This window comes from Emydura macquarii, unplaced genomic scaffold (genome assembly GCF_026122565.2).
Source record: "Emydura macquarii macquarii isolate MOO-44397 ecotype Brisbane River unplaced genomic scaffold, CSIRO-AGI_Emac_v2 contig_2205, whole genome shotgun sequence".
Classification (NCBI taxonomy): Eukaryota; Metazoa; Chordata; order Testudines; family Chelidae; genus Emydura; species Emydura macquarii.
In genome coordinates, this window is record NW_027132342.1 from 6,964,900 (window position 1) to 6,979,209 (window position 14,310).

The window sequence follows — 14,310 nt, forward strand, 5'->3', positions numbered from 1 at the left end:
CTTATTTACCTTTCATTTAACCCCAGACACTTAATCTGGCTACCAATAGAAAAAGAACATTATTTCAAAATTTGGGTTATACCATAGTGTCCTGGAGTGGGAAAGTTATCCAAAATCCTGCTGACACAAGACTTCTTGAGATAAAGGGTCAATGACGCTAAGTTCAGTAGATCTCCTCAAATGATTTCAATTTGCTATGTAGATCTCAAATGTGCTTGCAAAACTTATGAATTAAAATCATGCATCTGTATATACATCTACCCTTTAGTGTGTGAGAAATTTCTGATTTTGCATATGCAATATGGATACACTTGACAATATCACAAGAACAGCTAAGGAAGATCCCCAAATCATTTGATAGTACTACGTCTGGCTAAGAGAATATTGCATATGGGAGTGTGCAACCATATCTACAAATCATACATCCCCTCTGGCCTCCTACTGAAATCTCTCTGTGCATTCAGTTTTGGAATTCTCTCCATAACCTGTTTCTTAAATTTGGCATTAGATATTGCTGCCTTTTCTCGTTCTTCTGTCACCTTCAGTATATAGTTTTACTTTATTTAGCTTATTGTGTTTTAATGGAACATTGATTTTAAGTAAGTGTTACAAAATATTCATCTCTAAAAAAGAGACCACAACACTGCAAAGAATTTGTGCATAAATCCAGCAATCTGTTAGAGTTCTGCCACATCATCAACCAGTTCCCTAGTCTAAAAAGCATATATGCAAAATACAACAATGTATGGTTAAAATAAGAAGGATGATAGTCTAGAAGTGTTTTGGATAGATACACAAGTAAGCTGCCCTCACTTTATTCAGTTCAGCAGTTAGAAAATTCATTGTGTTATATTCAGCTTAAGTCATATTTTAAAATTAAAACCAGTCAGTGGTTGGCAGGCTTTCTACTGGCCATACTCCAGAAGGGGGAGAACTTAATTCACAATCCCAGAGCCCACTGCAGGATCATAAATCAGCTTCTATCCTGCATTCATACTAAGAAGATGACAATATTTAGATACTATTTAAGACTTAAAGTAGTTTAACAGTTAAGTAGCTCTGAATGTCAAAACTCTTTCCTATCAACTGGATTCTATTTCTAAACTTTGTTTCTGTCTGTCTGTTTTTTAAAGAGGACCTAAATCAACTTACAGTACAAAAAGAAGGGTCTAATTGTAATGTATACTTCCAACAGGGGTGAGGGGAAATTAGTACATTTTTGGAGTTGGGTGGGAAGGCCATAAAACAACTTTGTTTACAACCTGAAAACAATTAATGAACCCATTAAAAGATTAAGTTCAAACATAGCTTCTATATTTGCATTTTTAATAAGACCATCACTGTGTCATCTTGGTGCCTAATTTACAGTTAACTTTATGCTCAGATCCCTAGAAAGGCATTCAACTGTATTAGAATGCTACTAACATTTTCAAGTAAGGTATCCTTTGGAGGTTTTGCATTGGTTAAAATATTGGGTTGATTTATCACAGACAAAGTCAGCCAGATGTGCATAGGTGTCTTCTGCTTTACTGCGTAACTCCAAAGCAATTTTACCCTTCAGGACAACATCAGTAGATAGGCATACTGAGGCCTGCACAAGCTAGCTGATCCAAAACATGATTTTTTTAAAATCCTAATTATTTTTTTTTTTTAAATAGTGTCCCATGATGACCAAGAGGGGAAAATACATAAACCAGGAAAAGTTCCATGAAATAACAAATGTGTTCATTACTATCATTGCTGGGTTTGGTTGCCTGCTGACAAAAAAGCAAGCACATGACATTGGATTTAGTAGCAAACAGCTCTATCATGAGTTTTCCCAAGGTTCTGGATATCCACTAAAAGACTTCAGTCTGTGGGGGCCATTCTCCTTAGATCTGCTTAGCTGGTCTGCTGTACAGTTAAGCTGACCCAGAACAAGTAGATTCTTACTGAGAGGAGACATATGGGTATGTCTATGCAGAAAACAAAACAAAACAAAACAAAAAAACCTGCCACACACCCCCAAAAAAAAAAAAAAAAAATTCACAACCCACATACTCAACAGTGAATCTCAACCTGGGTCTAAGGTTCAGGAACTCAGTGCTTCAGCTACAGCAATAAAAATAGCTGTGCAGATTGAAACTCACCATCTCTCCCTGGGTTGAGCACAAATGTCTACATGGCTAGTTTTAGTGCCATAGGATGGGTCTGTAGATCCAGGCTCTAAGACTCACTGCCATAGGGAGGTAGGGAGCCTTTTTTTTGCCATGTAGACATACCCTAAGAAAGGGCAGACTCCCTCAGCAGGGCTGAGTTACTTGTGCCATCGTGATGATTCAGGTATACAGCTACTGTTATGCCATCAGACTTTGAGCATGTTTTCTCCAGATTAGCTTTCTAAATGCTAGGATTGCTAACATGACTGATCACACCTCAAGGGCATACACGTGAAACTTATTTTCACTTAATAATCATATTTCCTTGCACTGAGCAGGCATCCTAGGAGCTCCTCAGACCATACAGGCTTGCAATTTATATTCTGACTAGGCTTGGGGGAGGATGGAACCAGGTGTCCAGAAAGGTTTCTCCTGATTTGGGGGAAGACTACTACTCTGGGAAGCAAGAAAATAGAGAGAGGATACCCTCGAGAAACTATAGAAATTAATTCAAGAGTCTGAGGAGATTACTTCCCACTGAGAAACAAAGAAAGTGGGATTCCAGCCTCTCTTTCCCAAGCAAAGCCAGAGAGAAGAGGTCAACACAGCCCAAAACCTTTGCTTATGGCTGAGAAGGAAGGCTTAGGTCTACCTCCAGGTACTTCCATGAACAAAAGAAAGCTGCCTCTTTCCAAAATACCAGAATTAAGCTTATACTTAGGAAGTAGCCTCCTGAGTCTCTCTCTCCCCTCCTGTGTCCTAAGTGCAAAGGAGTGACTACTTTTCCTTGAAGAAAAGGCTTAAGGAAACACAGCTGAATGCAGCATTTCTTTTAAAAGGGGGGAAAAAAATCAAACCTGTTTGAAGTGAACAGCTATCATACAGAGCTGGGATAAGCTAAATCCATAATGCCCAGTGAGCCACTAGGGAGGAGCAGAGGACATTAATGGAATATCTGAGGGAGCCCTGAGCAACATTCAGGCTATTCCCAGCTAAAAGGACTAAGATTTTTATTTTAAAAACCTTTCTGGGAAAAGAAGAATAGAAAACCTCATTCTGTAACTCCCAACAGTCAGAGAAACAAGTCTGTGTGCAACTTTCTTCAATAAACTCCAAATTTAATACCATGAAAACTTTTAAGCCAATATACTCCATAAATGACATATCTTTTTTTAAGCAAGGCATAACTGCAGAATCCAGTCTAGGGGAGGAGAGCCATTTATCCCTCAAATCTTCTGAGAGCATATGTGGCCTGGGCAGATTTAGCAAATATCCAGGTGTCAGGAGTGATGTGGGTGCTCTGCATGATCTGCTGGATGGACTATAAGGGAATCCTGAACAAAGTGAATAAAACCCACACAACCATGTAATTTTCAATCCTCTGTGAAGACTCTCTTTCCTAGTGGGTCCTGGGGCTCAACTCAGACCCTAAGTCATAAGATACCTCTCCCTTCTCTGATAGGGACCCACCAAAGCATGTATAGTAGTTTGAGAAAGGACAGTACCAAGCAACTAAGAGACCTTTACTAAGAGACCAGTACTGACACTCAGGGAACCCTCCTCAAAGACTTCATATGGAACTCCTGGGAGGAGTTCAAAGCTTCCCAATAAGATTTAGTTGTCAGACATGAATTACTGATCTATTCAAACACTTTACAGGCCAGAGGAAAAGGAACTGGGGAACTAATTGACATCCCATTCCTCAGGAAGTCTTCAAGTACTATTTCTCCTAATCTGCAGCTATCTTAGGGAAGGCTTCTTTCCCCTGTGCATGAATTGGATGGGCTGGTTTAATCAGTCACAGCCACAGGAACTGCCCTCAGCCACTGTCTCATCATGACAATATTTTGGAGAGAACCTCTATGCAGCTTGGTTTTGTCTTTCATAGTTGTCACTCACTTCAATGATGCTGTGGAGTTTTTTTGGGTTTTTTTCCTTGAAAAGGGTAGTTAAAATGCTCATGATCCCAATGGCAAAGCACAACTGCCGAGAGGCATAGTTGAGGTGGAATTTCTCTTTTTCTTTAGTTTTCATTCCTTAAAGCATAAATGACTGCCAGATTCCACTGCCTTCCTGCATGTTGCTCTGAGTGAGACAAGAATCACACTGGCAAAGACAAAGAGAGTGGGCAGTGAGTGGTCATCATCCAGCCCGTCAAGTGAGTGAGGAGAAATAACCCAAGATCTGCACTGCTGCATTCAGAGCCACAGAACTAATGGAATGGCAATGTGTACAGGGCGCTCTATTGAGTATCTGGTGAAACAGTGCTAGAAACAGAATAAATGCATTACTTCTTGATGCCATGCTATGTCTTGAACGTTATCTTTCTTCATTTCTCATAGCTTCTCTCTTTCCACTTGGCTTTGGTTCTTAGTTCTTATAAAATGAACCAGAAAATATTAAACAGTTTTATGAGATGATTAATATAACTTTACACTGTCCTTATATTTGTATTTTTCTTATTTCATTACCAAAAATCTTTCTCCCCCTTTAAACAATAAAGATATTTTAAAAGACAAACAATGTCCCTCCTTCTGATCCAAATCAGTTGTCTGATGAAACCTGATAGCATTACAACTGGCATAGGAGAGAATTCAGATGCATGTCCTGAAGTGATCAAATGAATTATTTCAGCTCAGAGAGTGAGGCAGGACAGATTGGGATTCAAGAACTTCTGTGTTCTAATTCCTATGTAGACACTACCTCTCTGTTGCACTGGGCAAAGCACTTTACATTTTCAGATGCAGAAACTGCAGTTGACCGTTGAAGAGAGGGGATCAGCTATTTGTAAAGCAATTTGAAGATCTATCCATGGCCTTCACTACTGTGGAATATACACATTTTTCCTCACAACACTCCCCATGAAGTTGGCACATATACCTATTTTACAGGCAACAGAAGCACAGAGATTAAGTAGCTTGCTTAAGGTCACTCAGAGCATGGACCTCCTCCTACCCATTTGTCAAAAACCACAAAGTAGAACATACCAATATCTGCAAAGATATTGTTTAGAAAGTACTCTATTGCTAGGAAACCAAAGCTCAAAACTAAATGTTAATAAAGGAGAACAGTGGAAGTTTGATTATTTTTGTACTTATATTTTGAAATTATGTAATTACTATTGAGAAGCTGTAAAATATCTGATTTATGTGAAACTGATTATCAGCTTTTTGTCCAAAATTAATTTGCAAAACTTACCCTATTACAAAACTTACCCTGTTACATTACAAGGCATTTTTTAATTTTCACGCACCCTGGAGTCTTTTCTTCTTTGCTGATTTTTTTCACTCTGTACTGTCGAATCTCTCGCACCAATGTATAAAAAGCATCCTCCACTCTCTGCATTGTAAAACACAACTCCTTAAAATCTGCTTTATTGACAAATATGATGTACTGGGATACCCATGGCAGAAAAAACACTGAAAGTATGAACTTTACTTGAGATATGTAGGTGTATGGAGCACAAGTAAATCTAAGGGCTGTGTTCGTATTCACTCTGCAGAGAGAAAGCAAGAGCCTGCCTATCAGAGGAAAGGAGGAGCACTGTGCCTATGCTGTCACAGATAGGTTCTGTGGCTCTGTGTTCTTTAACTGATGCTCCCCACTCGCGTTATACCTGTCTTGTATTAAAGGTAAGTTTTGAGACTTATTTCTGTAACCAATTTTGCTAGGGAAAACATTTGACATTTATGCATTTTTAAAAATATATTTAGAGAGAGTTAAGTTTGGATTCATAAGTGCTATTATAACTGACATGAACAAATTGGAAGCAGACTTAAAAATCAAGGAGTAAGATCTGGATGATGTAAAGGCACTATGCTGCATTGTACTTAAGCCCTTCAGCATTTTTGTAGGAAGACAGAAATTGGTCAAAACAGGATATGGACCAATTTGTGGGGGATGGAGGAGTTATCAACATTATGAATTGCTCAGCTAAAGTCCCATATCATATTAGGATTGTGACTGTTTTAGTGCACAATATAGGTACAGTAGCTTGGTAACTAAGGATGAATGTTTCTATTTAAGGTTCCTCAGTTACCCATTCCAATTTTTTGGAGTTATGTAGGCAGGCAGATCTATACCTCTAATTTGGGGCCTTGCCATTCTTTGGTCAGGTGGGTGCATAAGCTACTGTCAATTCTCCTTTAAAGTAGAAAGAAGTGCCCTCATGTAGATCTGTATGTGACAGCTTTACATCAGGGAAGGTTATGCTACATATTTCAGGAACAGTTACAAAGAAACATCTACTCATATGGACAATATTCAATGCAATAGTGTTTGATTTTGAAAGTGACCACAGCTTGGTTGGTTTTTTGTTTGTTTGTTTTTTTTTAAATGGGAACTTATTTGACACCCCAGGTACAAGTACTGTTAGCCCTAATTTTAACAGAAGACTATATTTGGATGAACTACATAAAGAGTCTCCTTTAAAGTAATTTGCCTGGAATTAAATGTTGTTTCTAAAATAATGAGTCATCAATTTACCCCATACCAGAAATAACATGTATATTATCATTCGTAAGTTATTTCTTCAACGTGGAGAAATAGCAAGTTCTGTTACAGATTGTAAGATGAAAAAGGTTCGTAAGTTAGCACACAAAGTGGCTTTAGTACTGTCTATACCAGCCAGAGAAAGAATCCCCCATCATGAGGGCAATCTGAGTGGCACAGCCAGGACAGACAACTTTATAGCACCCAGCCCCTCTCTCACAGCTCTGTGTTTAGGGCATTGTGAGACTATGCCATCTCCGCACCAATAAAAGAAAAACTGGAAGAAAACTTGAGATACTTAACAAGCTGGAAGGCAGAAACGTGCATCAGCAACCAAAAGTTGCCAAATGTCTACTTCAGAGAACTGCAGCTGATTGGCTCTGCCAAATGTAAAAGCCCACAGAAAGTTCTATAGAAATCTGTGGGACTGTTTTAAGTTGCATCAGAGCCCAAAATGGCTGGCCCCTAGAATTAGGTAAACAAACAGGTCAGCCACCTTTCTGTTTACCCACTCCTGGAGCCAGTCATTTTGGATGAGCCTTTAAATTTGGCAGAGCCAATCAGCTGGAGCTCTACCTACCTCCAATCCTGCACTGAGCACACCTCATCCAGATCCAAGGATCAGGGCCTCTGCTTTCCATAAATAGGTTTAACTTGAGAAGAGCACATTACACCAGTTTACCTCACCTTTAATCTACTTTAACCAATGCACACAGTCTGCCTCTATAATTTTTTATAATTACATTTTTACAACCTTGACTTTAAAATTAGAGATTCTCTTTATGTAAGAATTATTAAATTGTCTAAAAACACTACTATGTACTGTGCAACTGAGAATCCTAGGAACCAAAAATAAAATCACCTATATTTACAGGTATTGTATTAACTCTAATTTGCTATAAACACTGCCACAAGAAATCATACTTAGAATTAATCATTCAAACATTAGAGTTTGCTGTTTGAAGGTTTCTCTGAACAACAGCCATCTGATCCTGGAAGATTAAACACACTGTACCTTTGTTTGTTTATGCATAGATAAAACTAAATAATTCAGTTCAAGAAATAAAATTTACCGTTGTAAGAAGAGGGGGAGTTTAACCTCATACCCACAAAATACTGATGGCCTGACAATTCTTCTTATATTTAAAACCTAGTAGTTTGTAGACGGATGTTTACAAAAAATGTAAGTCAAGTAAAGCTCATATTTTCATGTTTTCCTGGGAGGTGGGGGATCTTATTCATAAAGAAAGAGAATAAACAGTGATCAGCTGCAGTGTGCCATAGCACATGCTGTTCAGGAATCAAGATACTTGTGGTTTACTGGTTTGCAGAAGAAATATGTCATTTGATTCTGTAGCTTTGATATCAGAAATTAGAGGGTGTGCCTTCATTCGACTTCATAATGTCAACATCCCCATCACCAATAACAGGAGTTTGATTTTGCGTTAGCGATACAGAGAAACAGACACACAGAGAGAAAAGAAGTTGCTATTACCACCACCAAGAATATAACATTAGGACTCCAGATTAGAGAAGTCATTCTATAAAGAACATCTTTTAACAAGAGATATTGCTAGTTTAACTGACAATCTACATGAGGGAAAATTTTTAAAGAGTCAGTCACCACAGTGATATGTTTAAAAAAGCAACTGTAAACACTTTTTAAAAAAAATAATTTGCATTACTGTTTCTCTTTGTAGGCTCATTTCATATAGTTATTAAATTCATTGTAATTCAAGGTCAGAGTGGCACCACAAAAAACATAGCCCTTTTCAGCATGTCAACACTTTTCTTTAAGCAACTACAAAATTAAATATATTACATGATTTTAATGGAGAAGTTCATATGTCTGTTGAGTGCGGGTCTATTTTAAACATGTTAAAGACCCATGATATGAAAGACCTCTCAGCACAGTGTTTTTGAAACGCTGTTGAATTGTTGAAGTTTCCTCATACATAGCCAGATGGCTCGTTTAAAATGTGACTATTTACAAAAATAAAAGGTATCTGAACAAAGGCCAGAGTACCTACAGTACATTCATATACTGTCCTTTTGCAAATAATGCTTTAAAAGAACATCTAATCCAAGGTGAATAAAAATGGATTTAAATAAAAACTGAATTTTTATTTAAACTGGATATTTTTAATTTAAATTAAAGACAGGTTTATTTTTAAAAAATTAACCTATTTAAAATTAAATTTGAAATTAACCTATTTTAAGGCCTTCACTTAGAATCTATTAAAATTGTTTAATTAAATATGGAATAATATTAAGCAGTACATGGTTGCTGCCAAGTTTTAAAGAAAGTAAAACCACTGAAGTGGTGGAAGTTACTGGCTGAGCATTTGGAACTAGAGTTTGTTGAAGTGCTAAGTCAGTTTCTGACAGCAGTATTCTCTTCTACAGGTACAGAGAAAATATTTTCATTGTCTTGGTTTATTCAGTTAGTTCAATTCAACTACTAGTTCATTCAAAGTTAAAAACATCAATTGGGATTTGAAAAAGCAACAAAGCTTGTTTTCCTTCTTCCAATCTATGAATAAAAACGTGTGAGAGGGTGAGTGCTACCAATTCTAAAATCTTGAAGGATATGTCTGAAATCATTCAGTTCAATTAATTAACTACAGATAATACCTCTGTTTAATACATCAATTTTAAATGCAAAATACTTCGATAAACTTATTTTCTTATGTATCCAGCACATTTAAGGTAGTTTTATTTAATTAAAATTTTTAATTTCCATCCATGTTGATCTTGACACAAGTCACAAGTAAAAAAATTAACCATTCATCATTTTCCAACATAATAAAAAATTTAAAATTAAGAATCCAAGTGTAAATTAAGCTATATAATTGCTTAAATCAATACATCTACATATAATGTATCCTCTGGGTTAACAAAAAGAAACAAGATTTCATGTAAAGGCTATATGTAGTCTTATCAACATGTTTAATGGTTACCAACAGATGACCATCAACCTTTCTTTAGGAAAATAACCAATAAGTACAAATGCAAAACAAGATTAAAACCATTTAATTGGCTTCCTGCTTGCTGATTTAAATCACAATTAAAACTGGTGATTTGAATCACTGATTTAAATAACCTAGCCTGTAAATTCGACACCCAGAACTAGTGAGTATTTTTTACTTTAATCTCTCTAGGCCACATCTGCTCATCTGTAATATGGTAATAAATAATGCACTCTCATCTTACAAGTGAACTGCAAAATTCATAAATGTTTGTGAAGCACTCAGATGGTATAGTGATGAGTGCCATAAAAAAGCCCATGAGAAAATTAATAATTCTTTCTTCAGAAGTGTACAGCAAATAAGGCCTGGGGCCACAAATTGCACAATGAAGATAAAACAAAATATCAAACAGCTACTCATTAAGTGACCACCATCCATCCTAGGCACTTAGTGGGGAAAAAAAAGTATGTGATCATGTACATAAAGACGGTCTCATAATGCATACACACAAGGGGAACTATTTAAAGTTCCATAGGCAACCTTAATTCTGTAATTTTCTAATTTATGAGTGTTTGGCTCTGCAGCCTTAATCATGTTCTTTTAATAGTGTTTGGATGTTTTGTTGTGTGTGATTTCCAAGGTTTTAAAAAAGCAAATTTAAAAAAAAATTCAGCATGCAGCATGACACTAGCGTCTGTATGGGTCTTATGCAGAGTTGGAACCTTTAGGTCCACCACACAGACCTCTGCCACTTAGCAGCAGAAACTGTCATCTTTGCACTGAGATATCTGTGAAATCCACTGGCAAAAGAGTTATGTGCTGACAGCAGAGGAATATCAAGACCCAGGAATCTTGGGTGCCATTCCAGGAATATCACTGACAGAAAGGTTACCATCCCCCAGATTTCAACTCCCTGCTCCAAAGCAGGGGTTTTGAGTTTAAAAAAAAAAAAATAGTGAGCATGTTTTTGTAACATGAGCAAAACAATATATTTTGCCCTAGCCTTGTTTTCAGAAATGTCTGAACTGCTTTTGCTGAAATTTCCCAAAAAAACTTCCAGCGTGAAGCAGACACCAGGCATGGACAACTTCAGCATGAATAGTTGAAGTTGGCAAAGTTACAAGCAACTGAGGGGTCTTATGGGAAGTGTGCGTCAACTTTAACAACAGATCATGCTACCAGTCCCACATAATAAAACATAATGGCTGCATACTACAGTTAGATAAGGTACCATTATTTTACATAGATCTTTGGCATGATAACTTGCAAATGGCAGGCTGGTTCCAATTTTTTATATTTTTATATTTTTTATATTTAAGTTTTTAAATGTCTACAGCCCTAACCCAACAGTGAGATTTGCACAAGTGGAGTTCTGTAAATGAAGCACCCTTTATTTCTCTGGAACTCCATGTTCACCCCTGTGGGACCTATGTGTTTATATAATGGATAGTTAAAATAGAAAGTAAGTAATTAGTAATTTATATTAAACTTCATTAAAACACATTTTCAAAATGTGTCTAAATATGCATTCTTCACAATAAATAAAGCTTTTTGTGGCAAGAGTTACAATTCAGGGAATTCTCACCAGCACACAGCCACACTCTCCTTTTAATCTAATACTATTTTAGGGCTTGAAAAGAAAGTAAGTAACACAGAAGGAAAATGTACAACCCTATGTTCAAACACATTTTGGGCTCAGTCCTAAAGTTGCTCTTTGTGTATCTCCCATAAAATTAATTTTAAAAAAGGTATGTGCAACAGTTGCAAAATCTAGCCTTAAAAAACCAAAGTCATCCCTAATTCCAAGGGGCACAACTTCTGTTGATTTCACTGGGAGTTGCTTTCTCATATGCAAAGGCTGAATTGATTCTATGAGTTAAGTCAAACACACAGAAAACGAAATACAGAGGGCAAGAACCTCTAGCCTGAACTCATTCCCTTGTGCTTATAGATGACATAGGTATATGGACTAAAAGTATATGGACTAAAAGTGACTAAAAGTGATGCAATACCTCTCATAAAACATAACAGTATGCTTTGCACATAGGGCTTAAGACATATTCACCTATTTGATGAATAAATAATGTTAACCTTAATGTTATTTACAGATGTCAGACTTATTTGATGCAGAGGGCCAAATTTTATTTATGGACAATGATATAAATTATGGAGTGCACACTCCCCTCAATCCACAGAACTCCCACTGATTTCAATGCAAAGTTGGCACAAAGACGGTAGAATATGACCTTTATGCAGTAACTAAACCTTCAGTTATTTGTTAAGTACCTTATTGTCACATTCAATATCACTTTGAAAAAACATGCTCACCTTTAAGACCACTCTCATTTCTGCTTTTCCCCACCCTTCTTTCAAAATATATCCTCTTCTTTGTCTTTGGCCTTCTGTACATAGTTTTTGTACTTATTGAAACTAAACTGGCACCAAAAACTGAATTAAGTACTTAATGCAACCCCCCAGGATGGAGACAGTTATATCATCATAAAGGTATTTATTCCTGCAACTGAAACAAAGTGTGTATGGACAAGCCTTTTGTCTCTCCCCTCTCTTCTCCACTGTGCATTCCTTCTCTTCAGAAACTCCAAGATCCCTTGGGGCTTCATGCTCACCCTATTCCCCCCATTCTATCTGCTAAAATAGTCAGCAAATAAATAGTTAATGTTGAAGTGTCATTATTGAGTTTTAGAGCTGATACACTAATAAGATTAAGGGGGAGAGGGGTAAGAAATTTCTACCTCATTGTTTCAGGCTTTCTGCAGCCTTCAAAAGACATCACTGCATCAGTTTCAAACATGAACAGAATGTTAGTCTTTGCAACCATGAAGACTAAAAACTTCTCTTAAATGAAAGCTTAACTTCTATACAGTGTGAATATTTCATGTGGATTAGATGTGGCCCAGAGGCTATATGTTTGACACCACCCAATTTAAAAGAAGTTATTTTGAGAAAGTGTGCACATCTCTCCCTCCCCCATACCCACACAGTATCATTCAAGGTAGCATCTTGGTAAAATTAAAGACAATGTTCTTCATCCAGTTCCCTTTTGACCATATTGTGTGTGTTTGAGACCACATCATTATGGTTCCATAAGAAGGTACTTAATCTATTATTGATTTACCAAAAAATAAAATAAAATAAGATATCTACTGATTCAATTCCTAGAAGGCAAGATTTTCAATAGTGACTAGTTATTTTGTGTCCCTAAATGTCTGGGTTTCAGACTTGAGACACCTTTTCCTTATTTCTCTGAGGATGTATGCTCAGCATTTTCTGAAGAAAATTAGGCCCTCTTTAAAACATCTCAAATGGATACCCAAAATTTACACACCCAGAATCATTAGTCTCTGACCAAGATTTTAAAATGTGACAGTGGACAAGCAATTTCATCTGTGTTTATTCAGGCTAGTATATCGCCTTTTAAAGTCTACTTGAATGTTGGGCATAAACTCTTTAAAAATCTCCTAATCCTATTAAGAGGTAAAAAAATCAAATACCAGACAGATTTGTGACAATTCTTAAACTGAGTTCTAAGCAAAGATAAAATTGCACAGACTTTTGAATGGTGATTGAGCAAGCAATTTTGTATCAGGTAAGCATGAAAAGAAAATCGGTAGGCATGAAAAGAAATCAAAGGCCAGGTACAGAAATTATGTTTCTGTTTTGAAATGTATTCCTAAGAAGTCATTTAAAACATTTTAGCAACAGTATCATTAAAAGCTATCGTGGACAGGTAAAGGGGAGGTAGATTTCTAAAACAATGATCTGACTTTGTTAAAAAAAATGAAACAAAAAATTGCAACACTAAATGATAGTACAGAATTTATATTTCAAAGCAGTATTTGTTTGCTGTTTATTTCCTAATTTTTCCATTTTTATCCTCTTGTCTTTTTAATGACACATTAATGCAGGACCTCCAAGACAGGAATTGTAATGTCTAATTATTAGCCAGTTTGTACGCCATATGGCTTACTTAACACACTTTTTCTAGTTTACCTTCAGTCCTAAAGTTTTACAACTTTGGAATCTTCCTTGACATAGGTTTATGCTCCAAATATTACTGTTCATCCAATTTACAATTCCTCTGAATTTTCTTCTCAGCAAATTTTACTCTCTATTTAGAGGTTGTGTGAATTAGTCCATTAGATTAAAGATGGACATAAAACTGGGTAGCAGTGGCAAATTAACATAATTTGCATTAATCCGGACATTCTATGGACATGTAAAATATGTAATTTATACATGGATTTCCAAAAGAATTTTACTCACCAGTGTAAGGCTGAATCTAGACACCCACCACATGGGTAGTGTGCAACAACATTCCTCTTTGAGATACCTTCTTTCCTTCAATAGCCCTATTCTGATTCTAAATAGAAATTACACTTTTTTGCTAGCCAAGATCAAGATCTCAGAACTCCAGAACTTTGGTTAATTATCTGGTTGCTGAACACCTTCACTAAGAAAGTGATTCATGTCCTTCACACCCTCTTTTTTTTAAGTGAAACTCTCAAAGCTATTAAAAATCAAGTAAAACTTGAAGAAATATTCTATTGCTTAGTAGCTGAATGCAACAGAGGTCTGGGTCTCCTTCCTTGAGCCTGAACAGTAGAAATGCATCATGGATCAGTGAATGAGTATCAGTTGTCTGGGAGTCCACAGAATGGCAAAACACCAAACATTTTCGTCTAAAGAAATAT

The 14,310-nt window shown here is 36.5% G+C and overlaps 1 protein-coding gene across 3 annotated transcripts in view; it reads right to left on the reverse strand.

Moving 5' to 3' along the window:
• The window catches only part of KRAS (KRAS proto-oncogene, GTPase), a 34,247-nt gene that overhangs the window by 5,238 nt on the left and 14,699 nt on the right, over positions 1 to 14,310 (reverse strand). Inside the window, exons 5-6 of one of the 3 annotated variants that reach the window (XM_067559261.1) lie at positions 5,362 to 5,477; position 3,695 (exon numbers count right to left, since the gene is read on the reverse strand). The exons of 1 other annotated variant lie outside the window; for it this stretch is intronic. In XM_067559261.1, coding sequence (XP_067415362.1) covers position 3,695; positions 5,362 to 5,477 — 117 coding nt within the window. Of the gene's footprint in view, positions 1 to 3,694; positions 3,696 to 5,353; positions 5,478 to 14,310 lie in introns of all 3 variants that reach the window. One more of the 3 variants, XM_067559259.1, reaches the window with a different exon arrangement.